Source organism: Aphelocoma coerulescens, chromosome 21, assembly GCF_041296385.1.
Source record: "Aphelocoma coerulescens isolate FSJ_1873_10779 chromosome 21, UR_Acoe_1.0, whole genome shotgun sequence".
In the NCBI taxonomy this organism is placed as follows: Eukaryota; Metazoa; Chordata; class Aves; order Passeriformes; family Corvidae; genus Aphelocoma; species Aphelocoma coerulescens.
This window is the reverse complement of record NC_091034.1, coordinates 1,393,893-1,419,500: the sequence shown is the minus strand read 5'-3', so window position 1 is coordinate 1,419,500 and position 25,608 is coordinate 1,393,893. Positions and strand designations below refer to the sequence as shown.

General features: G+C 54.7%; 1 protein-coding gene across 3 annotated transcripts in view; it reads right to left on the bottom strand.

Annotated features, from left to right (window-relative positions):
- PAX7 (paired box 7) overlaps window positions 1-25,608 on the bottom strand; it is a 133,526-nt gene that overhangs the window by 59,285 nt on the left and 48,633 nt on the right. For all 3 annotated transcript variants that reach the window (XM_069034822.1, XM_069034820.1, XM_069034821.1), the window contains exon 5: window positions 10,770-10,969. In XM_069034822.1, coding sequence (XP_068890923.1) covers window positions 10,770-10,969 — 200 coding nt within the window. The remainder of the gene's footprint in view (window positions 1-10,769; window positions 10,970-25,608) is intronic.

Genomic DNA, 25,608 nt, shown 5'->3' with positions numbered 1-25,608 from the left:
CGAGGAAAAGGAGAGAAATAAAAGTTGACTTTGGAGAGGAAAAGGAGAGAGATAAACCTTGTCTTTGGTGAGGAAAAGGAGGGAAATAAACCGGGTCTTTGCAGGGGAAAAGGAGAGGAAGAAACCAGGTCTTTGCAGGGGAAAAGGAGAGAAAGAAACCTTGAATTTGCAGAGGAAAAGGAGAGAGATAAAGTTCTGTTTGCAGAGGAAAATGAGAGAATTGAACCTTCTCCTTGCAGGAGAAAAGGAGAGAAATAAACCTTGAACTTTGCGAGGAAAAGGAGAGAAATAAAAGTTGACTTTGGAGAGGAAAAGGAGAGAGATAAACCTTGTCTTTGGTGAGGAAAAGGAGAGAAAGAAACCGGGTCTTTGCAGGGGAAAAGGAGAGAAATAAACCTTCCCCTTACAGAGGAAAAGGCTGGGGCTGGAAGAGCTCCCACTCCAAAAAAATCAAGACCCCAGTGCCGAGAACAGAACAAGAAATCCAACACCTGAAGCAAAACCATCACCAAGATCCAAACCCAGGGATGGAGAGGGAAAGAGAAACTGAGCCCCAGGAATGCAAAAGCCACTTCGGGGATTTTTGGCTTTCCCAAGGGTGGGAAAGTTGGTTTTTTCTTTCCCAACCAAGAGCCAGATGTTGCAAATCCACTCGGGGTGAGGTGCTCTGAAAGAAGATGTGGAGTGAGATGTTCTAGGACAGGACAGGTTTCTCCAACACCACCCCCAGGAGGACTTGGCTGCCCTGGGGTCTGTCTGACGTGGGAAATGTGTGATCAAACCACAACTTGGAACAGAGTTGTGCTGTTTTATGCCCCGTGCGAGGTGATTTTTGTCTCATTTACGCTTTAAATCTGTTCGGGATTAAAATCCACCTGTGTGAGAGCGGCACCTCCCGTCCTGCTTCCCCCATCCAGGGTAATTCCTGTATTTTATATGGAGATAAAAGGATACTCTGGATCCTTTTACAACCAGGTAGAGTCAACCAAAAAAGTCTTGGGGATGAGCCACTTTGGTCCACAGTGTTTGAGAAGAAAGGGGAGATAAACTCCAAGAGGGAGGATTATGAGCAAAGAAATCCTGTTCCTAATTACTCTCCTCCTGTGACTCCAGGAAAACTGTGGGATTTTTGGGATTGAAGTCAACCAGTTTGAGTCCTCACACAAACCATGGGGTTAAACTGAGGATAAACCCCCTATTTTTTACATTTTGGCTGATTTCCACACTCAGCCAGCTGAGATTGAGGCTCTCTCGTTCCGGAAGGCGCCGGAGCCAGCACGAGATCTCGGCGTTTGTTGGAGCGGCGCGGCCAAACAAATAATTAATGATAACACCAAAAACTCCACCTGCACCACAAAGAGATTCCCGAGAGTTTAAAGCTGCGCTTCCCACAGAGCCTGGCTGGAGGCTGCAGCCCCACGGGCACCGAAACCTCGCACAAAGCCCCTGATGGGATTTATCTCCCCATGCAGAGGCAGCGACGTTTCATGGCCCGAACAGGTCGGTTCTGCCCCTCGTTTCTAACCCGGAGAAGAAAAAGCAGAGCCTTTGCAGCTAATGACGTTTGCAATTCCTCCCCTTCCCCCGCCTCAAAGGTGGCTCGGGCCTTTTATGCTCGTAAATCATTTTATTGGTGGTTCAAATCCCGAGGCTGGAGCAGCTCGCTGTAATGCGAGGTGCACTTCAAAGGGAACCTGCCTTCAGTTCCCGGCTGTTCGGGGTTTATCAGCCCCGAAAGATTCCCCTGCCACAGGATCCTGTTACACCATGGCGAGCCTGGGGTGGAGGCTGGGCCTGCTCCAACCGGGAGGAGGAAGAGGAGGAAGTTTGGGAGCTGCTGGAGAGGTTTTTTTTCTCGGCTGGTGGGAAAAGCGGGGTGGGAAGGGTTGGGGTGTGCTGGTGGGATCCCGTAAATCCACACAGCACTTCAGTGGTGATGTTTCCTCCGCTGGCTGTGGCATCAGGGACATCACTGAGGCCACGGAGAGAATTCCTGACAGAACAGGAAAAAAAATCCCAGATTTGGGGCCCAAGGGGTTTTTGCTGCTGTCCCTACTGTGGTTGAGTGCTGAGCCTCTGCTGGGTGATGGGGTGGAGATAAAAATTAAGAGTTTGGGGCCAGCGCTTGGGGAAGGGGCTGTGGGAAGAACTCAGCAGCAGGAGAATCAGCACCTGCTTGTTCTTCCAAAGGGCAGATCCCCATGGGGATTTCTGTGTCCTGGGCTGAGTCCATGGGCTCTTTTCCATGGGAATGGGAGCACAGCACGGACTGGGAACAACACTTTGTACCCGCTACATTTGGGATTTTTCCCTGCGGATCAGCTCCCAACTCATGTCTTAAAAAAATGTGTTATAAAAACCACGTGGTGCTGCTGAGGGGGAGCAGAGACGGGAATGCCCTCATGGAAAAAGCCGGGAAGGAGAGATCCAAGGAGTTCTCCGTGGTCTGGTCACAGCCAGGGCTCTTTTCCATGGGAATGGGAGCACAGCACGGACTGGGAACAACACTTTGCACCCGCTACATTTGGGGTTTTTCCCTGTTGATCAGCTCCCAAATCATGTCTTAAACAGAAAGCTGTGTTATAAAAACCTCATGGAAAAAGATGGGAAGCAGAAATCCAAGGAGTTCTCCAAGGTCTGGTCACATCCAGGTAGGACAATCAATCACTGTGCCACTGCTCCTGCTCCTGGATATCCTGAATATCCAGTCCTCCCACGGATGGGAACCACGAGGCTGGGAATGCTCCCCAGCTCATCCCTGCAGAAGCAGCTGCCTGCCAGGATGGGGCTGGAGCGAATTATCCCAGCTATGGGTCAGCTCCCACAATTTGTCAGACAAGGAGAGGAAAGGAAGGTCAAGAAGAGCCTCCTGTAGGAGCGGAAAAAAAAAAAAAAAGCCTGTTGTGCTCCTGCTCGGCCTAATCAGGACTTGATGTGGGAGAAAGATGGATGGGATGGATGAGAAAATAACTGGAAACAGGGCTGGGAAAGCCAAGCTGTGCCTGTGCAGGGCGGAGGGGCTGCAGCACCTGTTTGTGCTCAGGGGCCGCAGGAGCCAGGTGGGAAAGGCTCTTGTATGGCCTCAGCACACCCCAGACATTCCACAGGGTCAGATGAGGGCCCTTCCCAGCTGGATAAAGGGGATTCTGCCGGGTCAGGGCCTCTCCAGCTCTCCTGAACCAGAGCAGGGCATTGTCCACGCCATCAATGCTGGAAATCAGGGGATGCAGAAGGGTTTTAGGGAGGAACTCAAGCTGGGGACACGCCAGGGATATTCCCCGCTCCATCATTCCAGGTGGGAAGGGTTGGGATGTGCTGGTGGGATCCTGTAGATCCACACAGCACTTCAGTGGTGATGTTTCCTCCGCTGGCTGTGACATCAGGGACGTCACTGAGGCCACGGAGAGAATTCCAGACACGACAGGAAAAAAAATCCCAGATTTGGGGCCCGAGGGTTTTTTTTCCTGCTGTCCCTACTGTGGTTGAGTGCTGAGCCTCTGGCTCTGCTGGGCGATGGGGTGGAGATAAAAATTAAATATTAGAAATTAAGTATTAAATACAAAACCAGGTTAGTGGAGCAGAACAAATGGCTCCTCACAAATGAGATCATCCAATGGATTCAGTCTCAGTTTCTGCCGGCATCTCCCAGTTCCTGGAGGTGGCAGCTCTTTATGGGATTTCAATAAACAAGTGAGGGGGTTTTTTTTTTGGCAAACCACCTGGTTTTGGTTTAATAAGCCCTGGTCAGCAGGGAAATATTCACCGGGACATTGGTTCCTCCACTCCTGCAATGTTCCTACAAACACTTCCTTGAGCCGAGGCCGTCCCTCCCTTCAAATCCTCCTCATGGTGGGAACATTTTGTGGCCAGGGATGGATTTCATACTCCAGGATGGGTTAGAGGGGGAGTGGGATAAAGGAATGGGATAGAGGGGAGTGGGATAGAGGGGAGTGGGATAGAGAAGGAGTGGGATAGAGGGGAGTGGGATAGAGGGGAGTGGGATTGAGGGGAGTGGGATAGTGGGGGAATGGGATAGAGGGGAGTGGGATAGAGGAGGAGTGGAATAGAGGGGAGTGGGATAGAGGGGGAGTGGGATTGAGGGGAGTGGGATAGAGGGGAGTGGGATTGAGGGGAGTGGGATAGAGGGGAGTGGGATAGAGGAGGAGTGGAATAGAGGGGAGTGGGATAGAGGGGAGTGGGATTGAGGGGAGTGGGATAGAGGGGAGTGGGATAGAGGGGGAATGGGATAGAGGGGAGTGGGATAGAGGGGGAAGGGGATAGAGGGGAGTGGGATAGAGGTGTCCACTTCCAGGTGAGACATCCTAAAGCCAGGAATTCCCAGCTCCAAGCCCAACCTTGCCCCTTGACGCAGCTTTGCCCCGTAGCACAGAAGTTAATGACATTTATAAATAATAAAATTATATTCCCATGGAATTCAACAGCTTTTGGACACTCTTTGCAAACGGTGTTTCCCAGCTCGGCATTTTACAATTTCTATTTCCCAGGGATGATTTCAGCTCTCAGAGGAGGCGTTGCTAAAATCAAATATAAAATCCAAACCACACCCCGTGTTTTGCTTCCCTGATTATCTCCGCCTAACCCTGGTGTGAGCATGGCTGGGACTCGAGGAAGGCCTTGGCCACTGGACCCTTACTGGTCTTTACTGGGCTGGAACCAGAGGTTCCGGATTGGGAGCACAAAGATTTTGGTCCATGCCCTGGTTGGGCTGGGAATTTTGGGGTAAAATTCTGCTCCTAAAAGCCCCCAGGGAGGCCCTGTTTGGGCTTGGGCCAATGGGACGGACCCTGCGGCCATAAATCGGTGCAGCCCTGTGCAGAACGAGGCCGTTCATTCCCTGCAGTTGGGAAATGTCTCAGAAAACCCACATTTCTGTGGAATGCTCCCAGACTCCAGGATTACTCCGAGCCCTTTTATGAACCAGCAGAGGCATTTTCTGCCGGGTGGGAATCGCCAGGGATCCACCAGGAAAAGGATTGATAAAGCACCAGCTCGCAACTCTGCTGCCTGCTTTAATTTGGGATTGAAATGAGAGTTTCCCAGTGCAGGGAATTTCCTGGGGATTTGTATCAAAAAATCAGCATCACAGTGCTCCCACCTCCTGTATTCCCAGGAATCCCCCATGGAGGAGCCAGAATCCCAAACCCACTCACACCCAGCTGTGACCACCTGAGTCACCCCCAGGTGATGCTGAGGAGCCAAAAAACACCCTCTGGGGGGGTTTTTTGGGAACAATTTTGGCTGTTTTTTGGATGTAAAACTTCAGAGCCTGCCACATCTGACTCGGCGCAGCACCAGGAAAAAAGGGAGAGCCTTCACGGCAGGGAATATTTGTGGGAAACGTTCCCAGTGGGGAAATTTCCAGGTGACTTGAGGCTGAAGGGGATAATTTGGAGAGTTTTAAGTTCTATTTCTTGCTGCTGGTGAAATAACAGGATTCGGCAGCGAGGGTTGTTGGTAACCTGCCCTAAAAATGGAGCAGCTTTGGGCAAACCAGTCCACAGCTGGGATTGTCCAGGACAAGGATTAATTCCAGCTCCCCAGCCTCGTGGCTGATGGATCTGGTGGCTTTTGTGACATCAGCATCGTTTGGAGAGGTCATTTCTACACCTACAGAAGAATCTCCTGGCAAAAGGATTTTCCTGCTGAAAACTACTCCACAAACAAATTCCCCATTGTTTATGGGAAATGAGTTGTTCTGGGAAACAGTCCCTCCACCAGGAATGCCAGGGAGAAAAGCTTCAAAGCTGTCACAGAATCCCTTCTAAGGGTTTTTTTTTCCCCACATCAAAACGTGAGATAATTAAAAAAACGGGTGAAAGAATCCCAGAAAACATCCAAGATCAAAATCAAAGCTCCCACTAAATTAACAGAGTGAATTCCTGCTAATTCCCAAATCCATGAATGCTCGGGACATTCATGGGTTGTTTTCTGGGAGGGTGGAAAGGGGAGCTCACAGATGGGTGAGAATTCCTTCAGTTTGGGCCTGTGAGTCAGGACACTGCCTGGCACAAGCACAAATCCCTGGAATTTCCACTGGCTGCCCACCGCCATCCTGATTCCCCCGGAAATCCACTCAGGCTCATCCCTGGCTCTGCTCAGTTTGGGATTAACCTGTTAACAGCTCATCCGTTTGGAAGCCTGAGCTGGAATGCTTCATCCCAAGCACCCCGACACCGCCGTGACCCGGCCAAAACCCCTCTCAGCCTCCCAGGATATTCCGAGAAACCGGAGCTGGGAGCGGCTCCCCCCAGGCCCCGTCTGCTTGTTCAGCTCGTGGGTTTTATGAGCTGTCAACGTGTCAAACTTCCAGTTATCCCGACAGCTGCGTGCCCAGCCGGGCTCCAGGCCCTGCCAGGAAGGTCTGACGGAGCCAGCAGCTTCCCACAGGGAGGAGGGGATGGAATGGGAGCTCCCAGGGATGGGGGAGAAGGAGCAGCACTGGGGGGAATTCTCCTTCCACATGGAGAGGCCAAGAGAGGAGAGAGGAGCAGAGAGAAACGGACAAACCTGCTTGGATTTGTCCAGGGAGCATCAAAGTGGGATTCCAGCACAGGAATATGATGCAGGAGTAGGAGTAGGAGTAGGAGTAAGAATAGGAGGAGGAGGAGGACTAGGAATAGGAGTAGAGTAGGAGTAGGAATAGGAGTAGGAGTAGGAGTAGGAGTATGATGCAGGAGTAGGAGTAGGAGTAAGAATAGAAGGAGGAGGAAGACTAGGAATAGGAGTAGGAGTAGAAATAGGAATAGGAGTAGGAGTAGGAGTAGGAGTAGGAGTAGGAGTAGGATAGGAGTAGGAATAGGTATACTCCTACAGCAGTAGGAGTAGAAGTAGGAATAATAGTAGGAGTAGGAGCAGGAGTAGGAGTCTGAACAGAAGTAGGAGTAGGAGTAGGAGCAGGAGTAGGAGTAGGAGTAGGAATAGGAGTGGGATAGGAGTAGGGATAGGAGTAGGAATAGGAATAGGAGTAGGGATAGGACTAGAAGTAGGAGTAGGAGTAGAAATAGGAATAGGAGTAGGAGTAGGAGTAGGAGTAGGAGTAGGAGTAGGAGCAGGAGTAGGAATAGGAGTGGGATAGGAGTAGGGATAGGAGTAGGAATAGGAATAGGAGTAGGGATAGGACTAGAAGTAGGAGTAGGAGTAGAAATAGGAATAGGAGTAGGAGTAGAAATAGGAGTAGGAGTAAGAATAGGAGTAGGAGTAGGAATAGTAGTAGGAGTAGGAGTGATCCAGGGAATGAGCGGAACAAGGACCAGATGTGAGGCAGCCGCTCTCCAGCCCCTCTTTGGGGTCACAAACCCCTCTTCACCTCTGCCCCCACCTCACACCTGGAGCTCTGGGACAAGGAGGACGGGCAGATGTTGGTGAGGCCCTTCATGGAATCACGGAATGAATCCCAGACTGGTTGGGGTTGGGAGGGACCCTAAAGCTCACCCAGTGCCACCCCTGCCATGGGCAGGGACACCTTCCACTGTCCCAGGCTGCTCCAAGCCCTGTCCGACCTGGCCTTGGACACTGCCAGGGATCCAGGGGCAGCCACAGCTGCTCTGGGAATGCTGTTCCAGGGCCTCCCCACCCTCACAGGAAGGAATTTCTCCCAGACATCCCATCTAAGCTGTCCCTCTTCTAGTTTAGAACCATTCCCCCTTGTCCTGTCCCTCCATGCCTCGTAAACATCCCCAAAACCCCTGATCTGAGCTGGCCCTGCTGCTTTAGAGCCATTTTTAACCCAAAACTCAACTTGTGGCTTAAAAACTCAGTCGAAACAGAAGAGAGCCCCCGAGGTGGGGGAAGATTCCCTGCTGGATGTGTCCATGTGGATTTATGTGTGTGTGGGGCTATTTTTTTTTTTTTCTCCTTGACTTGAGTGATGTTTGCAGATCCCAAGAGCCAGTGGAAGATCCGCCCTGATATCCAGAAAATCCGCCAAGGGCCGGCAGCCTCCCAAGTGGTGGGAAGAAGCTGCCCGTGCCAGGCTGCTGGAATGGGAAAGGCAGCAGGAATGTGCCTCGGAGAGCAGCTGCTGCACGGCCCTGGCAGGAGCCTCCTCACGGAGTGCCTGGGAGCAGGGAGGGACTGGGAGATCCCAGCTTGGGACAAGGGAAAAGCTTTCGCTATTTAATTCTTTAATTAATTTGTTTATTTATTTGGCATTCCCTTGCCTCCCTCCTTTCTCCCAGCCTTCGGAAAGGTTTGTGCTCTCCCTGGCATTTTGGGGCTCTTCCCTTCCTCTCCAACGTCCCTCGTGCAACTCTCACCCCATCCCTAAACTCTGCTGTCCCTCGAAACTCTGTTTTTTCCATTATTTACCACAGGAATATCCATTTTTTACCCCCTGCTCGACAGCTCGTGCCCACCTACACGAGGAAGAGCAATTAGGGCAAAGCATGCAAAACTAAAACGGGGGAATTCACACATTCCAAACCCCGGGTGGCTTCATTCCCTTAATGAGCCGCTTTCCCAGGCTCCAAATATCCCTGATCCTACACGGCCACCAAATGAACACTTTTGAACTCCTTGGGCCAAGATCAAAGCCAGAACCAGCCTAAGTTTTGCTGGATTTCCTTTCCCAGTCTCCACGGCCAAGTCTAGAGGGGTACAGGGAAATCCAGGATTTCCCAGGAGGAAGCTGGAGGGAGGTGACAGCACCTGCCCCAATCCTTTGGGAAAAGTCCTTAACCAAGAGTGGGGGACACCCCATTCCCAGACGACAGAGAAGAAAACCCCCAAACCCTTTGGCAGCTCCGGCTCCTGGGGGAGCACACCCTTATCCCAAGACCCACAGCCCAACCCAGCCTGGTTTCCTTTGGAAAAGCTCATTCCTGGCAGGAGAGAGCCTGGAGAGCCCTTTCCCTGCTCGCACAGTGCCAGGGATCCCGCAGCCTCTCCCGAAATCCCCTCTGGGACCCTGCGGGGGTCTCCATTTCACTGTGGTAACACTCGCAATCCCCAATCCCTCCCCCTTCCCGGCCTTTCCCGAGGGATTCCATTATCCTGGCGATCTGCTGATCCCTGTGCTGTTTGCACACACTGCTGACCCAGCCTTTATGCGGGGACACATAAGGGGCTCTGTGTGCAGCTCCCACAAGGGCCATTAATCGTGTCGATGTCAGAATTCCCGGCTCCAAACCCTCCCTTCCCGCTCCTCCCCTCTCCTGCCCTCCCCCCCCCCCACTCCCTTGCTGTGCTCTCCAGAGATCCAAGGGGAAAAAAAAAACCAACCCAAAACTTGTCTGAAAATTCGCACACGGAACTTGCAAACTTTGCAAAATCTGATCTGCTCCCCTGAGAGAGTCTGAGAAATGTGGGATTGCTCCGGGCGGGAATAAACACGCGCTGCGTCCTCCCGGGAAAACTGAGGGATCGCCTCCAAGAGAAAATGCCAAAGTTTGGCTCCTGGTCCCGACTGGGACACAAACCCTGCAGCTGGTACCTCCGGAGGGGCCAAACCCAAAGGGCCTCTCTAAATCTGTGGGAATGGGGACGAGTTGGATGGGACCCATCGAGCCCGAGAGGCAGCGCTGGGTTTGACCCCAGCTCCCACCTTGGAGCAGCCTCACTCTCCAAGGGGAATTCCCTCATTCCAAGGGGAAGCTGTGCCTAAAGAGTTCGGCTTTTTCTGTGTTTCTCCTACATCCGTAGCTCTGTAGGACACCATCCCAGAGCTACGCAGCTCTTGGTGGTTTTCCTACCCTTTCTCCTGGATTTCAGAACAATAATTCACCTTCTAACACATCCCTGAAACGTTTTTAGTCTTGTTTCCACAAAGAGAAGAACATTTTGGTTTCCAACCACAATCTGAGAAGACCCGACAAGGGAATGGGGCCACGAAACCCTTGGGGCTGGCGTGGGGTGAGTTCCTGGGACAGCTGAACCTCCTATGGGATGTACCTGTCAGATATCCTAATTAATCCCCCTTATCAAATCATAGAAATCCCATGACTGGGTGTGCCCATGACCACGCAGAAGCTTCCAACAGAGATCTGCTTTTAATTTGATTATTTGAGCCCTGTTGCAAAGGTTTTTCTCTGTTGACAAGAGGCAGCAAAGGAGCAGCCGCGTTCTGGGCAGGGAGCACGGGGTTAGGCCAGGGAGAGCGGGATTAAGCTGAGGAGCGCGGGGTTAGGCCAGGCTGCACAGGGTTAGGCCAGGGAGCATGGGGTTAGGCCGGGGAGCGTGGGGTTAGGCCGGGCTGAGTGGGGTTAGGCCAGGGAGCGTGGGGTTAGTGTGGAGTGTGCGGGGTTAGGCCAGGCTGCATAGGGTTAGGCCAGGGAGTGTGGGGTTAGTGTGGAGTGTGGGGGGTTAGGCCAGGCTGCGCGGGGTTAGGTCAGGGAGCGTGGGGTTAGGCCAGGCTGCACACGGTTAGGCCAGGCTGTGTGGGGTTAGGCCAGGCTGCATGGGGTTAGGCCAGGGAGCATGGGGTTAGGCTGGAGTGTGTGGGGTTAGGCCAGGCTGCATGGGGTTAGGCCGGGGAGTGTGGGGTTAGGCCAGGGAGCATGGGGTTAGCTTGGAGTGTGCGGGGTTAGGCCAGGCTGCACAGGGTTAGGCTAGGGAGTCTGGCATTAGGCTGGGGAGCACAGGGTTAGGCTGAGGAGCGTGGGGTTAGGCTGGGCTGCACAGGGTTTTGCTGGGGAGTGCGGAGTTATGCTGGGGACTGTGGGGTTAGGCCGGGGATCTAGGCCAGTGATCACAGGGTTAGGCCAGGGAGTGTGGCGTTAGGCTGGGCTGTGCGCGTTTAGGCCAGGCCTTACCTGGACGCGGGCCTCGGTGAGCTTGGTGCGCTGGGCCAGCTCCTCGCGGGTGTAGATGTCGGGGTAGTGGGTCCTCTCAAAGGCCTTCTCCAGCTCCTCCAGCTGCTCCGCCGTGAACGTGGTGCGGCTCCGGCGCTGCTTCCGCTTCAGCGGCAGGTCCGGCTCCGACTCCACATCTGAGCCCTCGTCCAGGCGGTTCCCTGGAAAAGGGGAGAAACGGGAGATCAGGAAGGGGGAGGTTCAGTCCCACGAGGAAAGATATTGGAAGTGTTAAAGAGCCCGGCAAAGCCAGCTCGGTGTCCAGCAAAATAAAGCTTGGGATCATAAATATTCCGGTTTGGGTTGGAAAGGCCTCAAAGTTCATCCCATTCCACCCCCTGCCGTGGGCAGGGACGCCCCTCACCATCCCAGGCTGCTCCAGGGATCCAGGGGCAGCCACAGCTCCTCTGGGAAATCCATTCCAGGGCCCCCCCACCCTCCTGGGGAGGAATTCCTTCCCAATATCTAAGAAAATGAGTCCCTCCAGTCCAGCTTTCTCCACAGTCATGGGAATCCCAAAATCCCAGACTGGTTTGGGTTGGAAGGGACCTTAAATCTCATCCCATTCCACCCCTGCCGTGAGCAGGGACACCTTCCACTATCCCAGGTTGCTCCAAGCCCCGTCCAACCTGGCCTCGGACACTTCCAGGGATGGGGAATCCTCCGTTTCTCTTCCCAGCAGCCTCACAAGGGAAAACTCTGCCCGTGGACGAATCATCCACCACTTTTATGCTACTTATGGAATTTCTCAGCATTATTTTTCCCCACATTGCAAAGAAAACTTCGGAAAACCAAAACTCCTTGCAGGAAAAGGGGAGCTCACAGTCCCTGCTTCAAACCGTTACAGAGAAAGAGCTTCCAGCGCTCGGCGTATTTCAAGGAATTCCCATTTTTTATTGGAAATTCCCGTTTCAGAGCTGCCCATTTCACCCTGAAATGTTGTTGTCAACAAACGACGCTTTGACTTGCGCTGCCCAATTTCCTCCTGTGTTTTATCACGTTTTGGGGTTTAAGATTTCAGTTTTTAAAACTTGGGGGAAAAAAAAAAGAGGAACAACTGGGAATTTTTACAGATGGGAAAAACCTTTCCAGGTCTGCCTCAGCCGGAGGTTGGGCTGCCCACAGGAGGCAGCTCAGCTCTTCAATTCCCAAATTTCCTATGGAATTCTGACGCCATCAAGTCCTTTCCCGATGTTTAATCAGCCCTTTATTCCTCCACCTCAACTTTCCCTGGACTTTTTTCCTTTCCCTTCTCCCTGCCTTGATCCCAGTGCCAGGTGTGGCCTCCTGAGTCTCTGGTGACCCCAGAGGAGCACAGCTGGAATAAATAAACCCAGTTGTGCTCCATGTTTTTGGCTGGAGATCAAGCAGAAGGCCCCACATGGATATTCCTCAGGTTCTCAGTGGCTTTTGGAGGAGCTGGGACTCCGATGTTGGCTCTCCTGGAGCAATCCCGGGTTCCGGAGATGTTCCATGGGGGGGTTGGGTTCCTTATGGGATGCAGGTGTTGATTTTGGAGGGTCTCAGCCAGGCCACAAAATGTGCCCCCAGTTCAGGGTAGCAGAGAAGGGACAATGGGACACAGGAGGTGGGGACAGCTCCGGCCCTGCCACCTTTTCCTTCTTTCCCAAGAAAACAGGGGATTCACTGGATTAATTGATTTTTTTCCCTTTCCAAGCCTGGCTGTTGTTTTCCCCGGGAACCACCCAGCCTTGCTGACAGCCAGAACCAAATCGTGCTCACAGCAAAGTCCTTTTTCTTTCGGGCGAACCTTTGCTAATTTAGGATTAAAGCAGGGCTTACATAAGCTCAGCTTGACCATAAAGTTCCCTGGAGCCTCTAACCGTGTTTTCCAGCCTCTGGTGTTTTTTTCCACCCTCTTTTTTGTTCAGCTCCTATATTATCATCACCCAAAAATCTGCCTTTCTTCTTGGCAGCGCTGGGAGCTGCAGCTGTGGCTTCCCGACAGCTGCTGGGGAGTTTGTGGGGTGGGAGGCTCAGATCCCCTCGGAGCTGCCTCGTTTGCACTGACATCACCACAAAAAGCCTCTGCATTCCAAACAAAATTCCTTCTGTGTCCCGGGGCTTTTGGGGAGGACGCGGTGTGAGACCTTGGAGAAGGTGCTGGAGTCAGGGGAGCTCTGCTCCAGGGGTTGTTCTGGGGGGGGGGGAAACATCCCATGGAGAGGTTTTCCCTCCTTCGGGCTCTGGCTTCCCGTTAAGTGCCCTACACATGTTCAGCTCTTCGATCCAAACCCTTTGATTTCTGAATTCCTCCCCCAAATCAGTGAGAAATTCCCCGACAGCTCCAGAGGAGCAGCACCTGCTCTGCATTTCAAAGATCCTAAAACCAAAAATCCTAAAAAAATCTCGAAGCCAGAATTTGTTTCTCAATGAGGTTTTTGGGGTTTGTCCACTTCCAGGGAAGGTCTGTGGTCTCCAGGAGAAGGAACATCTGGGCTTGAGAACGGCAAGGCTGCACATCTGGGCCCCAGATGAGCCGGGGCAGGTAGGAGCCTGCACATCTGGGCCGTGGAGGAGCCTCTGCTGTGCAAAGGCACATCTGGAAAGCTCCAGAACTTCCCTGAAGCTCCTCACTGGAGCTGCTCCATCATTCATGAGCTCGGCTGCTCCTCCCATCCCACTGCTGGGATCCCAATCCCCCCAGGAGCAGGGAAAACCACCCAGGAAAGGATCTGCACCAAATTCCACCTCCCTCACTTTGCTCAGGAAGGGAAAACCCCCAAACTTCCTTCCCCAGCTCCTCCTAATGGATCCCAGATTTCTCCGTGAAGTCTTGGGAGAGGACGAGGGATTGTCACCCTCCATCCCTGCCACGGTGCTGATTCCGGGGTGAAAAAGGTCGAGACGATTAATATGAGCGAAATCAGGATAAACCTCCCCATTCCCGAGCTTCCCAATAGCTCCCACCTGGCGTTATCCCCGTTTTCCAGCCCTGCGGAAGTCACTCACCCACCCCCGGTGACCCTGGCAGCCGCGAAAGGCTGGGAACGGCAGCCACGGCTCCCGGTGCCAAGTGCCCGGCTCCAAGAGCCCGACCTCAAAGCCGAAACCGAGGGAGCAGGAAAAATCCCAGGGAATGCCTGGGACCAGCTGCTCCCACCCGGAGCAGCTGCTGCTGTCAGGCAGGGAAGCGGGAAAGGACAGGGAATGTTTTCTAGCTGGGATGGGCTCTCCGAGCCCGTCACCCAACACATCCCATCACAGCCCCACAGCTCTTTCCCATTCCCAACCAGCTGGAACACCCCGGACAATCCATTCCCACATTCTCCCCTCTTGGTTTTCCGAAGCTGTGGGAGACTCCCAGGCTGGGGATTCATCCCAAACTCAAACCCTTCATTTTTCCCAGCCTATCCCTGTGTGAGCAATGGCTGCCAGCAGCAGGAGCAGGGGGATATCCAAATTTCCAGGGATTTTTGCCACAGGAATGACCTGGTGGTGTTTTACACTTGCTCAGCCTGCAGAGAGGAAGGTGCAGAAATTTCCAGCAGCACTTTCCTGGGTGGTTTTCCAATCCCAGCGCTGCTGACGGATGGGAAGCAGCAGGCGGCTCCCGCGGGATCTCATCCCAGGAAAGATTGACAGGAAAAGCAGAGCGGGGAGTGAATGGAGGGAAAAACCTCCCAGCAGGACAAGGCAGAGAACAGGGAAAAGTGAAGAAGGGAAAAACAGGAGGGAAGGAAAAAACAGGAGAGAAGGAAAAACCAGGAGAGCAGGGTGTGGGGTACAGGACACGCGCTCATCCCGCTGTATTTGGGATTTTTAGGAGTGATTCCATTGGGTTTTTATCTCTTTTCCAGAGTGACTGCTCCGCAGCTCGGAATGAAAAGCTCCAACTGCCCGAATCTCTTTGGTTTTGGAAAGAAATCCTAATTTCAGGAATAAAAAGGCAGAGGCTTCATCGTGGGAGTGGCAGCAAGGATGCAGCGTGGAAACATCCCACTGCTCTGAGGGAGCTATTCCAATGTCTGGGCACCTTCTGGGAGCAGAGGGGAGAAATGACCCTGTGGAGGAGGTCAGGAAAGGGGAATCTTTGGGATTCGGGCACGGAGGGATCACTGGATCCATCATTCCATGCTGAGGGTTTGTGTGGAGCAGTGCCGAGTTCTGAGTCCTCAGGATGAGCTGGGAAAAGGGAATAAACCCTCGGCAGCTCCTCGTGCCCCTGGAGCAGTGCAGGGAAAGGTGACAAAGGGAAATCCTGGGGCTCATTCCAGCACGAGGAAATGTGGGAATTACAGCCCCGAACTCCCATTCCTGAGTAAAGCTGCTGGTTCGGGGGTGGGGACAATGAGCACGAGCTCTGTGGACAGGTTTGGAAGGAGCAGGAGGAATCTGGAACTGGAGGGAAGGCCCAGGAAAAGCTGTCTGTGATCAGGGCCTGGCTGTGTCCCCTGTCCCCACTCCCTTCTCCCCCATCCCCATTCCCTTCTCCATCCCCATTCCCTTCTCCTCTGTCCCCATTCCCTTCTCCTCCATCCCCATTCCCTTCTCCTCATCCCCATTCCCTTCCCTGTCCCCATTCCCTTCTCCCCATCCCCATTCCCTTCTCCATCCCCATTCCCTTCTCCTCCATCCCCATTCCCTTCTCCTCTGTCCCCATTCCCTTCCCTGTCCCCATTCCCTTCTCCATCCCCATTCCCTTCTCCTCCATCCCCATTCCCTTCTCCTCTGTCCCCATTCCCTTCCCTGTCCCCACTCCCTTCTCCCCATCCCCATTCCCTTCTCCTCCATCCCCATTCCCTTTCCCATCCCTATTCTCTTCTCCCCTTCCCCCATTCCCTTCTCCCCATCCCCATTCCCTTCTCCTCCGTCTCCCTCCCGCCCTCTCCACCTCCCTCCTCTCTCTGGGCTCCTCTTGGCCCTGGAGTTAAATTAATCAACAGGATTAGGGGGAATCGGCCCCAGCGAGGCCCTCCAGGCTCAGCCTGAGCCCGGGATGCTCCACAAGGAGCTGCAGCCTGGTCCCGGAGCCCCTCGGAGCCAGGATCGGCAGCGCCGGGCGTGGGAGCGCATTCATTACGGAGGGATGGATTTGTCTGAGGGGAAAGGGGAGCTGCTGCCAGCCCTCAGCTCTTCCCTCCCTTTCCTCTCCCTTCCAGCTGCACCATCCTAAAAATTAACCGGGATGGATGGCGAGGTGGGGAGGGAGCAGGAATGGGGAGGGAGCAGGATTGGGGATGGAGTGGGATTGGGGACGGAGTGGGATTGGGGAGCGGCGGAGTTTGAGGAGTGGGAGGCTCAGATCCCCTCGGAGCTGCCTTGTTTGTACTGACATCACCACAAAAAGCCTCTGCATTCCAAACAAAATTCCTTCTGTGTCCTGGGGCTTTTGGGGAGGATGCGGTGTGAGACCTTGGAGAAGGTGCTGGAGTCAGGGAGGGAGCGGGAATGGGGAGGGAGCGGGATTGGGGACGGAATGGGATAGGGGATGGATTGGGATTGGGGATGGAGCAGGATTGGGGATGGAGCAGGATTGGGGATGGAGTGGGAATGGTGGTATTGGGGACGGAATGGGAATGGGGATGGATTGGGATTGGGGATGGAGCAGGATTGGGGATCGGGATTGGGAATGGTGGTATTGGGGAGGCATTGGGAATGGGGATGGATTGGGATTGGGGATGGAATGGGATTGGGGACAGAATGGGATTGGGGACGGAGTGGGATTGGGGATGAAGTGGGAATGGAGATGGAGTGGGAATGGGGATGGTGGGATTGGGGAGGGATCGGGAATGGGGATGGAGTGGGATTGGGGACAGAATGGGAATGGGGATGGATTGGGAATGGGGATGGTGGTATTGGGGACGGATTGGGAATGGGGATGGATTGGGATTGGGGACAGAATGGGATTGGGGACAGAATGGGATTGGAGATGGAGTGGGATTGGGGATGGAGTGGGAATGGGGATTGATTGGGATTGGGGAGGGAGCGGGATTGGGGATGGAGTGGGAATGGGGATGGTGGGATTGGGGAGGGATCGGGAATGGGGATGGAGTGGGATTGGGGAGAGAATGAGATTGGGGACAGAATGGGATTGGGGATGGAGTGGGAATGGGGATGGAGTGGGAATGGGGATGGAGGGGGACTGGGGACAGAATGGGATTGGGGACAGAATGGGATTGGGGATGGTGGGATTGAGGATGGAGTGGGATTGGGGATGGATTGGGATTGAGTATGGAGTGGGATTGGGATTGAGGATGGATTGGGATTGGGGATGGATTGGGATTGGGGACGGCTGCGCCTTTTGTGCTGCGCTTGGCTGCAGCAAACTCACCCCAAAGACCAACACAAACCCCACCCGGAGGCGGCTGCCCCGGGAAGTGATCGCAGCCCAAGGGAAACTCGGATTTAACGGGACGAGAGAAGGAAGGAAAATACACTTGGAAGGTGCCAACAAGATCTGAGCAGCCCCAGCGACAGCCCCACAGAGGATCCCCCTTTTCAGACCTCCCCATATTTTTCCATTTTATTCTCGATTTTTCTCAATTTTTCTCGATTTTTCTCAATTTTTCTCAATTTTTCTCAATTTTTCTCAATTTTTCTCAATTTTTTTCATATTTTCCCCACATTTTCCCATATTTTCCATCTTTTTGCTGTTCTTCTCTATTTTTCTCCGTTTTCCTCCATTTTGCCTCTATTTCCCCCATCTTTTTCTGTATTTTTCTCTATTTTTTCTGTTTTCTCTTTCTCCATATTTTCCCCATATTTCATCCATATTTTTCTCTATTTTCCTCATATTTTCCCACATTTTTCTCTATTTCTCTCCATTTTTCTTGTATTTTTCCATCTCTTTCCTTATGTCACTCCATTTTTCTCACGCCATCCCTCCCTCTGCTCCCAGTTCCTCCAGAATTCCCCTCCCAGCTCAGGGATCGAGGATTTTGGGAAAACCCTTGTGCAGGGTTGGAGGTGGATGATCCTAAAGCTCCTTTCCCAATCCCTTCTCTCTCACCTGGCCATGGAATACAAACGAGATTCCAGAGAGAATTTTCCTTTGGTCAAAGGCTCCATTTGGGATTCACAGAGGTCCAGAATTCTGCCCCCTCACCCCGCATTTCCCCTCAATTAAAAATCCCTCAATTTGAACCCGAGCCTTCATCCCTCTGAGCTCAGCCCAGCTCCAGAGGCACGACCAACCACCAGATTTTGGGAAGAAAAAGCTGGAGAGATCCCGTTTTCCTTGGAATATCCATCCCCAAAAGCCTCTGGCCCACACCAGGACCTGCTCCGAGCGCGGACAATCCCCACAGCTCCCCAGACTCCTCTCTCAGCCATTCCAGGTGACTCCAGGCTCGGAACATGCCTTGGCCTGGGAGCTGAGCTCCAGCAGGGCTTTTCCAAACTCACAAAGCAGACGGAATTCCACCCCTGACCAGCTGCTCTTTCGCAAAGCCACGCGTGGATCCCAAACTCTGGGAAGAGCCCAGAACTTGTCCTCCTTTATCAGGTGGAAGGATCTCATCCAAGATTCAATCCCAGATCCAATCCCAGATCTGATCCCAGATCCAATCCCAGATTAAATCCCAGATCCAATCCCAGATCTGATCCTAGATCCCATCCCAGATGCAATCCCAGATCCGATCCCAGATCTGATCCCAGCTCCAATCACAGATCCGATCATAGATCCCATCCCAGAGCCGATCCCAGAGGCTCCGTGTGGGAATACTGGGATCCACGGGGCTGATCCCAAGCCCCATCCAGCTCTGCCCTGTCCCCACACACAACACAAACCCCAAAACTCTCTGCTCCTTCCAGAGGCAAACAAAACCAACCCATCCCGAACATTCGGAGGCAAACAGGGAGGGAGGGAGGGAGGGCAAACAGGGAGCCACGTCCCCGGCAGCCTTTGTTGATTCCCTGAACACAAACAGATGGAATATCCATCAACTCCAGCCCTCTTTTCTTTCCTTTCAACTTTTTCCTGGTTCTCGCCTTCCCTGCCCCCCTCCGCCCCTCGCCCTCTTTCTTCGGGCTTTTGTTTGGCCTTTTCAGGCGGCCTGAGGTAACGGGGCCGGCCCCAGCCCCACACAGCTGTGGGGGCCATAAAAGGCCCCTTCGGCACTTCCATATTCATGGCCTCGTGCCTGTGGCAGGCGCAGGGTCCGGGAGAGAGGGAGGGAGGGAGGGAGGGAGGGAAGGAAAGGAAGGGAAGGAAGGGAAGGAAGGGAAGGGAGGGAGGGAGAGAGGAAGGGAAGGAGGAAGGGAGGAAGGAATTCGGAAGGAAGGAAGGAATTCGGAAGGAAGGAATTCGGAATTCGGAATTCGGAAGGAAGGAAGGAAGGAAGGAAGGAAGGAAGGAAGGAAGGAAGGAAGGAAGGAAGGAAGGAAGGAATTTGGAAGGAATTTGGAAGGAAGGAATTTGGAAGGAAGGAAGGAAGGAAGGAAGGAAGGAAGGAAGGAAGGAAGGAAGGAAGGAAGGAAGGAAGGAAGGAAGGAAGGAAGGAAGGAAGGAAGGAAGGAAGGAAGGAAGGAAGGAAGGAAGGAAGGAAGGAAGGAAGGAAGGAAGGAAGGAAGGAAGGAAGGATGTATTTATGAGGTAAACCCCTGGATTTACGGGGTAAGGCAGCAGGGATGGGAGATCCGATCCTGGATACCCCTGGATTTACAGGGAAGCTGAGCCCGGATTTCCTGGCCTGCAGGAGACACGAGGGACCAGCGTGGCTGTGGGACCTGGGGTTGGAAAATCAGGGAGAGATGGAGCAGGGGGTAAAATTCCCTGTCTGGGTTTATCCTGGCACGCTGGGTTTGGTTCCTGTGGGTCCCGGGGCAGCTCCATGGCCTGGGCCCAGCTGCTCCTCCTCATGCTCAGCTCCGGTTTGGGACTGGCATCCATCAGTCCCTGCCACACCTGGACTGGGCAGCAGCTCCAGCCAGGGCCAGGGAGAGGCAGGGACACCCTGGGGATGCCCAGCTCACTGGGATCCCACCCCGTGCTCCAGCCCTGCTGTTTTCCCCCTGTTTTCCTGGAGCACCACAGCCTCCAGAGCCAGGGAGAACCTCCAGGAGCTCCTCACCCCACTCTGCTCCCCGTTCGGAGCACAGAGCAACCCCAAACTGCTCTCCACGAGCTGGAAGCATCCCTGAGGGGCCGGGAAGCACAAACACGGCTCTGAAATTCCCAGGAGTGCTCAACACCTCGGGAAAACACCCCAGGATCAGCCTGGGAACAGCCCCAGGTGGGTGCTGGACACCTCTGGGCAGTGTCACCCTCACTCCTGGGTTCTCCTCTGGAAACGTGGCTGTGCTTCCATCCCAGATCCCATCCCAGATCCCATCCCAGAGCCCATCCTGCAGTCCTAACCTATTCCAGTGGGTTTCAGTTGGGAATTTTCCCAGAGCTGGCAGAGCAGGAGCCCCACAGCCACGTCTCGGGAGCTGCGGAGGCCCCAGCAGAAGTTTGTCTCCACTTTGGGGTGGATTGGCTGTGGTGTGACCTGTTCATTCCCATCCTGTGCGCCCAGAGGCTCCATCCCATCCCACAAATCCAGGTCCAGAGGCTCCATCCCATCCCTCAAATCCGGGTCCAGAGTCTCCATCCCACAAATCCAGGTCCAGAGGCTCCATCCCATCCCTCAAATCCGGGTCCAGAGGCTCCATCCCATCCCACAAATCCGGGTCCAGAGGCTCCATCCCATCCCTCAAATCCGGGTCCAGAGTCTCCATCCCACAAATCCAGGTCCAGAGGCTCCATCCCATCCCACAAATCTGGGTCCAGAATCTCCATCCCATCCCACAAATCTGGGTCCAGAATCTCCATCCCATCCCACAAATCAAGGTCCAGAGGCTCCACCCCATCCCGCAAATCCAGGGTCAGAGTTTCCAGGCCATGGCAACCCTTGCTCCCATGGCTTGGTCCCAGTTCATGTTCCCGAAGTGCTGCCACCCTCCTGCCCCAGTCCTGGCCCCCTGGCTATACCAGCACTTCCCAATCCCAATCCCAATCCCATCCCCATCCCTCCTGCTCCAGCCCTGGCCCAGCACATCCCAATCCCAATCCCAGCCCTTCTGCCGCAGGCTGTGCCAGCCCATCCCAGCCGTGGCAGACCCTTGGCTGTTCCCACCCCACAAGCTCCATCCCATCTCCTCCAGCCCCTTTCCAGCTCCCCTTTGTTCCCATCCCAAACCCCTCCATGGCTCCGCCAGGGACCCTCAATCCTGTCCTGTGCTTCTCCTGCTGCTCCAGCCCTGCCCGGACACATCAAGACCTCCCAGTTTGAGACTTTTTCAGGGAAGAGGAACCAATTTCACAAAAAGGTGACGTTTTGGTGTTGCCTGGAGCATGGAGGGTGCGGCTGGGGCAGCAGAGTGATCACCCCACAAAAACCCCACAGGAGGAACGTGAATGGGGCAGCAGAGGGATCACCCCACAACAACCCCACAGGAGGAATGTGAATGGGGCAGCAGAGGGATCACCCCACAAAAACCCCACAGGAGGAATGCGAATGGGGCAGCAGAGGGATCACCCCACAAAAACCCCACAGGAGGAATGTGAATGGGGCAGCAGAGTGATCACCCCACAATAACCCCACAGGAGGAATGCGAATGGGGCAGCAGAGGGATCACCCCACAAAAACCCCACAGGAGGAATGCGAATGGGGCAGCAGAGCGATCACCCCACAAAAACCCCACAGGAGGAACGTGAATGGGGCAGCAGAGCGATCACCCCACAAAAACCCCACAGGAGGAACGTGAATGGGGCAGCAGAGCGATCACCCCACAAAAACCCCACAGGAGGAACGCGAATGGGGCAGCGGAGCAAAAACCCCACAACAACCCCACAGGAGGAACATGAATGGGGCAGCAGAGCAATCACCCAACCACAACCCCACAGGAGGAACGTGAATGGGGCGGCAGAGGGATCACCCCACAACAACCCCACAGGAGGAACGCAGATGGGGCAGCAGAAGGATCACCCGGCAATAACCCCACAGGAGGAACGCGGGTGGGGCAGCAGAGCAAAAACCCCACAACAACCCCACAGGAGGAACGCGCTGCCTCCACCCTGCCCCTTTATCCTGGTGTCGGAATTCTGGGAGCCGCCACTTCCCTTCCCTCACTCCGTGCTCCATCTGGGAAATCCGGGATGCAGCACAACTCATTGGGGTTTTTGGGATTATCGGAAATTTTTTATCGCACTGTGTCCCTGTGGGGTTTGATTTGGGTGTTGCCCCATATATTTATATGTATTTTTAATATATTTTTTAATATATTGATATATTTAAATAAATCTGTCAGTATTCACACCATCCTGCCTCGCCGTTATTCCACTTTTCCCTGCTTTTTTTCCCACATTTTGCCACCTTTTCTCTCTTCCCCTCCACGTTTCCCCACCTCGCTGTGTCCCTGTGGGGTTTGATTTGGGTGTTACCCCATATATTTATGTATTCTTTAAATATATTTATATTTTTTTTTATATATTTCTCTATTTTTGATATATATTTATATATTTTTAATCAAAATTCACACGCTCTCACCTCGCTGTTATTCCGATTTCCCAGCTTTTTTTCCTGTATTTTGCCACCTCCTCCCTCTTCCCCTCCACGTTTCCCCACCTCGCTGTGTCCCTGCGGGGTTTGATTTGGGTGTTACACCATATATTTAGATATATTTTTAATATATTTATATATTTTTAAAATATATTTATATATTTTTTAATATATTGATATATTTATATCAATCTGTCAATATTCACACCCTCCCGCCTCGCCATTATCCTGCTTTCCCCAGCTTTTTCTCCCACATTTCTGCCACCTTTTCTCTCCTTCTCTCCGCATTTCCCCCTCTCCCCTGCCCTCTTTCCCCCCCCAAAAAACACTCCCAGCTTTACATTCCTGTCAGGAAAACCCCCCGGGACGCGGCTGCCAGAAAAACCCCGAGCAGGACGTGCCCCCGCGGATGCTCTGGGACGCGGGGCTGTGACATTCGCCGGCGATTGAACCCCCGGGCCGGTCGCTGAAGAAAGAGAAGAAAGGGAAGTGCAGGGAGGAGAGAATGCGAGTGACAGAAAGAAGGATTGAATGAAGCAGCGCGAAGAAAGGAAAGATATCCCTGCGCCGCGCTCCTTTATCAGCGCTGTCATCTGCAGCAGGGCCCTGCCCGCATTGTCTCACCTTGGGCCGAACAAAAAAAAGGGATTTTTTTTGTGCGGATTCCTTTAGAGCTGCCAGGACCCGCACCTTAGGGGGTCGCGGGAGGCTGAATGTGCAGCTGACAGCCCCGCGCAGCCGCGGGTGATATCAATGAACCCCGACACCCGGCCCTTCAGCACAGCTCATGTGGAAGGTGCGGCTGGAATATTAAAAACCCCCGGGAAGGAGCCCGGGATGCCGCGGGGGGAAGGGAGGAGGGGGCGCGGGGCCAGCCGGGGTCGGAGCCGAGGCTGCGGCAGCTCTGGCCGGGGCAGGGCAGCGGAGTGAGGGCAGAGCGGCTCATCCTGGGGTTCTGGAGCCGTGGAACCTGGGACAGAGCGGCTCCTCCTGCGGTTCTGGGGCTGTGGAACCTGGGACAGAGCGGCTCCTCCTGTGGTTCTGGAGCTGCGGAGCGAGGGCAGAGCAGCTCCTCCTGCGGTTCTGGGGCAGCGGAACACGGGGCAGAGCAGCTCCTCCTGCGGTTCTGGAGCTGCAGAGCGAGGGCAGAGCGGCTCCTCCTGCGGTTCTGGGGCCGCGGAACCCGGGGCAGAGCAGCTCCTCCTGCGGTTCTGGGGCAGCGGAACCTGGGATAGAGCGGCTCCTCCTGCGGTTCTGGAGCAGCGGAACCCGGGACAGATCGGCTCCTCCTGCGGTTCTGGGGCAGCGGAACCCGGGGCAGAGCGGCTCCTCCTGCGGTTCTGGGGCTGCAGAACCCGGGGCAGAGCGGCTCCTCCTGCGGTTCTGGAGCTGAGGAGCGAGGGCAGAGCGGCTCCTCCTGCGGTTCTGGGGCAGCGGAACCCGGGGCAGAGCGGCTCCTCCGGCGGTTCTGGGGCTGCGGAACCCGGGGCAGAGCGGCTCTTCCTGCGGTTCTGGGGCTTTGGAACCCGGGGCAGAGCGGCTCCTCCTGTGGTTCTGGAGCCGCGGAACCCGGGGCAGAGCGGCTCCTCCTGCGGTTCTGGGGCTGCGGAGCGAGGGCAGAGCGGCTCCTGTTGCCGTTCTGGGGCTTTGGAACCCGGGGCAGAGCGGCTCCTCCTGCGGTTCTGGGGCTTTGGAACCCGCGATAGAGCAGCTCCTGCTGCGGTTCTTGGGCTGCGGAACCCGGGGCAGAGCGGCTCCTCCTGCGGTTCTGGGGCTTTGGAATCCGGGGCAGAGCGGCTCCTCCTGCGGTTCTGGGGCAGCGGAACCCGGGACAGAGCAGCTCCTCCTGCGGTTCTGGGGCAGCAAACCCGGGATAGAGCGGCTCCTCCTGTGGTTCTGGGGCAGCGGAACCCGGGACAGAGCAGCTCCTCCTGCGGTTCTGGGGCAGTGGAACCCGGGGCAGAGCGGCTCCTCCTGTGGTTCTGGGGCTGCGGAGCGAGGGCAGAGCGGCTCCTCCTGCGGTTCCGGGGCTGCGGAACCCGGGACAGATCGGCTCCTCCTGCGGTTCTGGGGCCGCGGAACCCAGGGCAGAGCGGCTCCTCCTGTGGTTCTTGGGCTGTAGAACCTGGGGCAGAGCGGCTCCTCCTGCGGTTCTGGGGCAGCAAACCCGGGATAGAGCGGCTCCTCCTGTGGTTCTGGGGCAGCGGAACCCGGGACAGAGCAGCTCCTCCTGCGGTTCTGGGGCAGCAAACCCGGGATAGAGCGGCTCCTCCTGCGGTTCTGGGGCTTTGGAACCCGGGACAGAGCAGCTCCTCCTGCGGTTCTGGGGCAGTGGAACCCGGGGCAGAGCGGCTCCTCCTGTGGTTCTGGGGCTGCGGAGCGAGGGCAGAGCAGCTCCTCCTGCGGTTCTGGGGCTGCAGAACCCGGGGCAGAGTGGCTCCTCCTGTGGTTCTGGAGCTGCGGAACCCGGGGCAGAGCGGCTCCTCCTGCGGTTCTGGGGCTTTGGAACCCGGGACAGAGCAGCTCCTCCTGCGACTCTGGAGCTGCGGAGTGAGGGCAGAGCGGCTCCTCCTGCGGTTCTGGAGCTGCGGAGTGAGGGCAGAGCGGCTCCTCCTGCGGTTCTGGAGCTGCGGAGTGAGGGCAGAGCGGCTCCTCCTGCGGTTCTGGGGCCGGGGCAGCCCCGGCCAGGCCAGGGCAGCACCACCTGGGTGTGCTGACTCACTGGGATTTGAGGAGAAAAGTTGTGTTTTCTGCTTCCCTTCCCTCGTTCCCAGCAATCCCGGGATTTTTCCGTTGTTTAAACTCAGTTTTGACCGCGCCACAGGAATCAGGAGAGCCAAGAGTTGGGATTGTGCTGTGCAGGGATTGTCCCTGATATCAAATTTTCAGTTCCCTTGGGACCACGACGGCGCAAAAAGGATGGGAATTTTGTGCCCGGCCCCAAACTGGTTCTGAGCTAACACCCAAATTAAGCCAATCCTAAAGACTGGGAAAAGAGTTGGAAACCCAAGGAAAACTCCTGGGAAAGCAAACAAGGAAGTGCTGTGAGAAGAAAATTCCCACCCCCAGCTCCTGGGACATTCGTTTTGGGACATTCACGCTCTCCTCGGATATTCATTTTCATCCTGGGAAACCCCACTGGGATATTCAACCTTGGGGAGTTCCTGCCCTGGGAATGACAGGGAATGGCTGGGAATGACAGAAATGTCCCAGGAAAAACCTTTCCCAGCTCCTGAGGTGCCCACATGAGAATCCCTCACCCTTCCAGGCTCCCAGGAATCCAGGATTCGGTT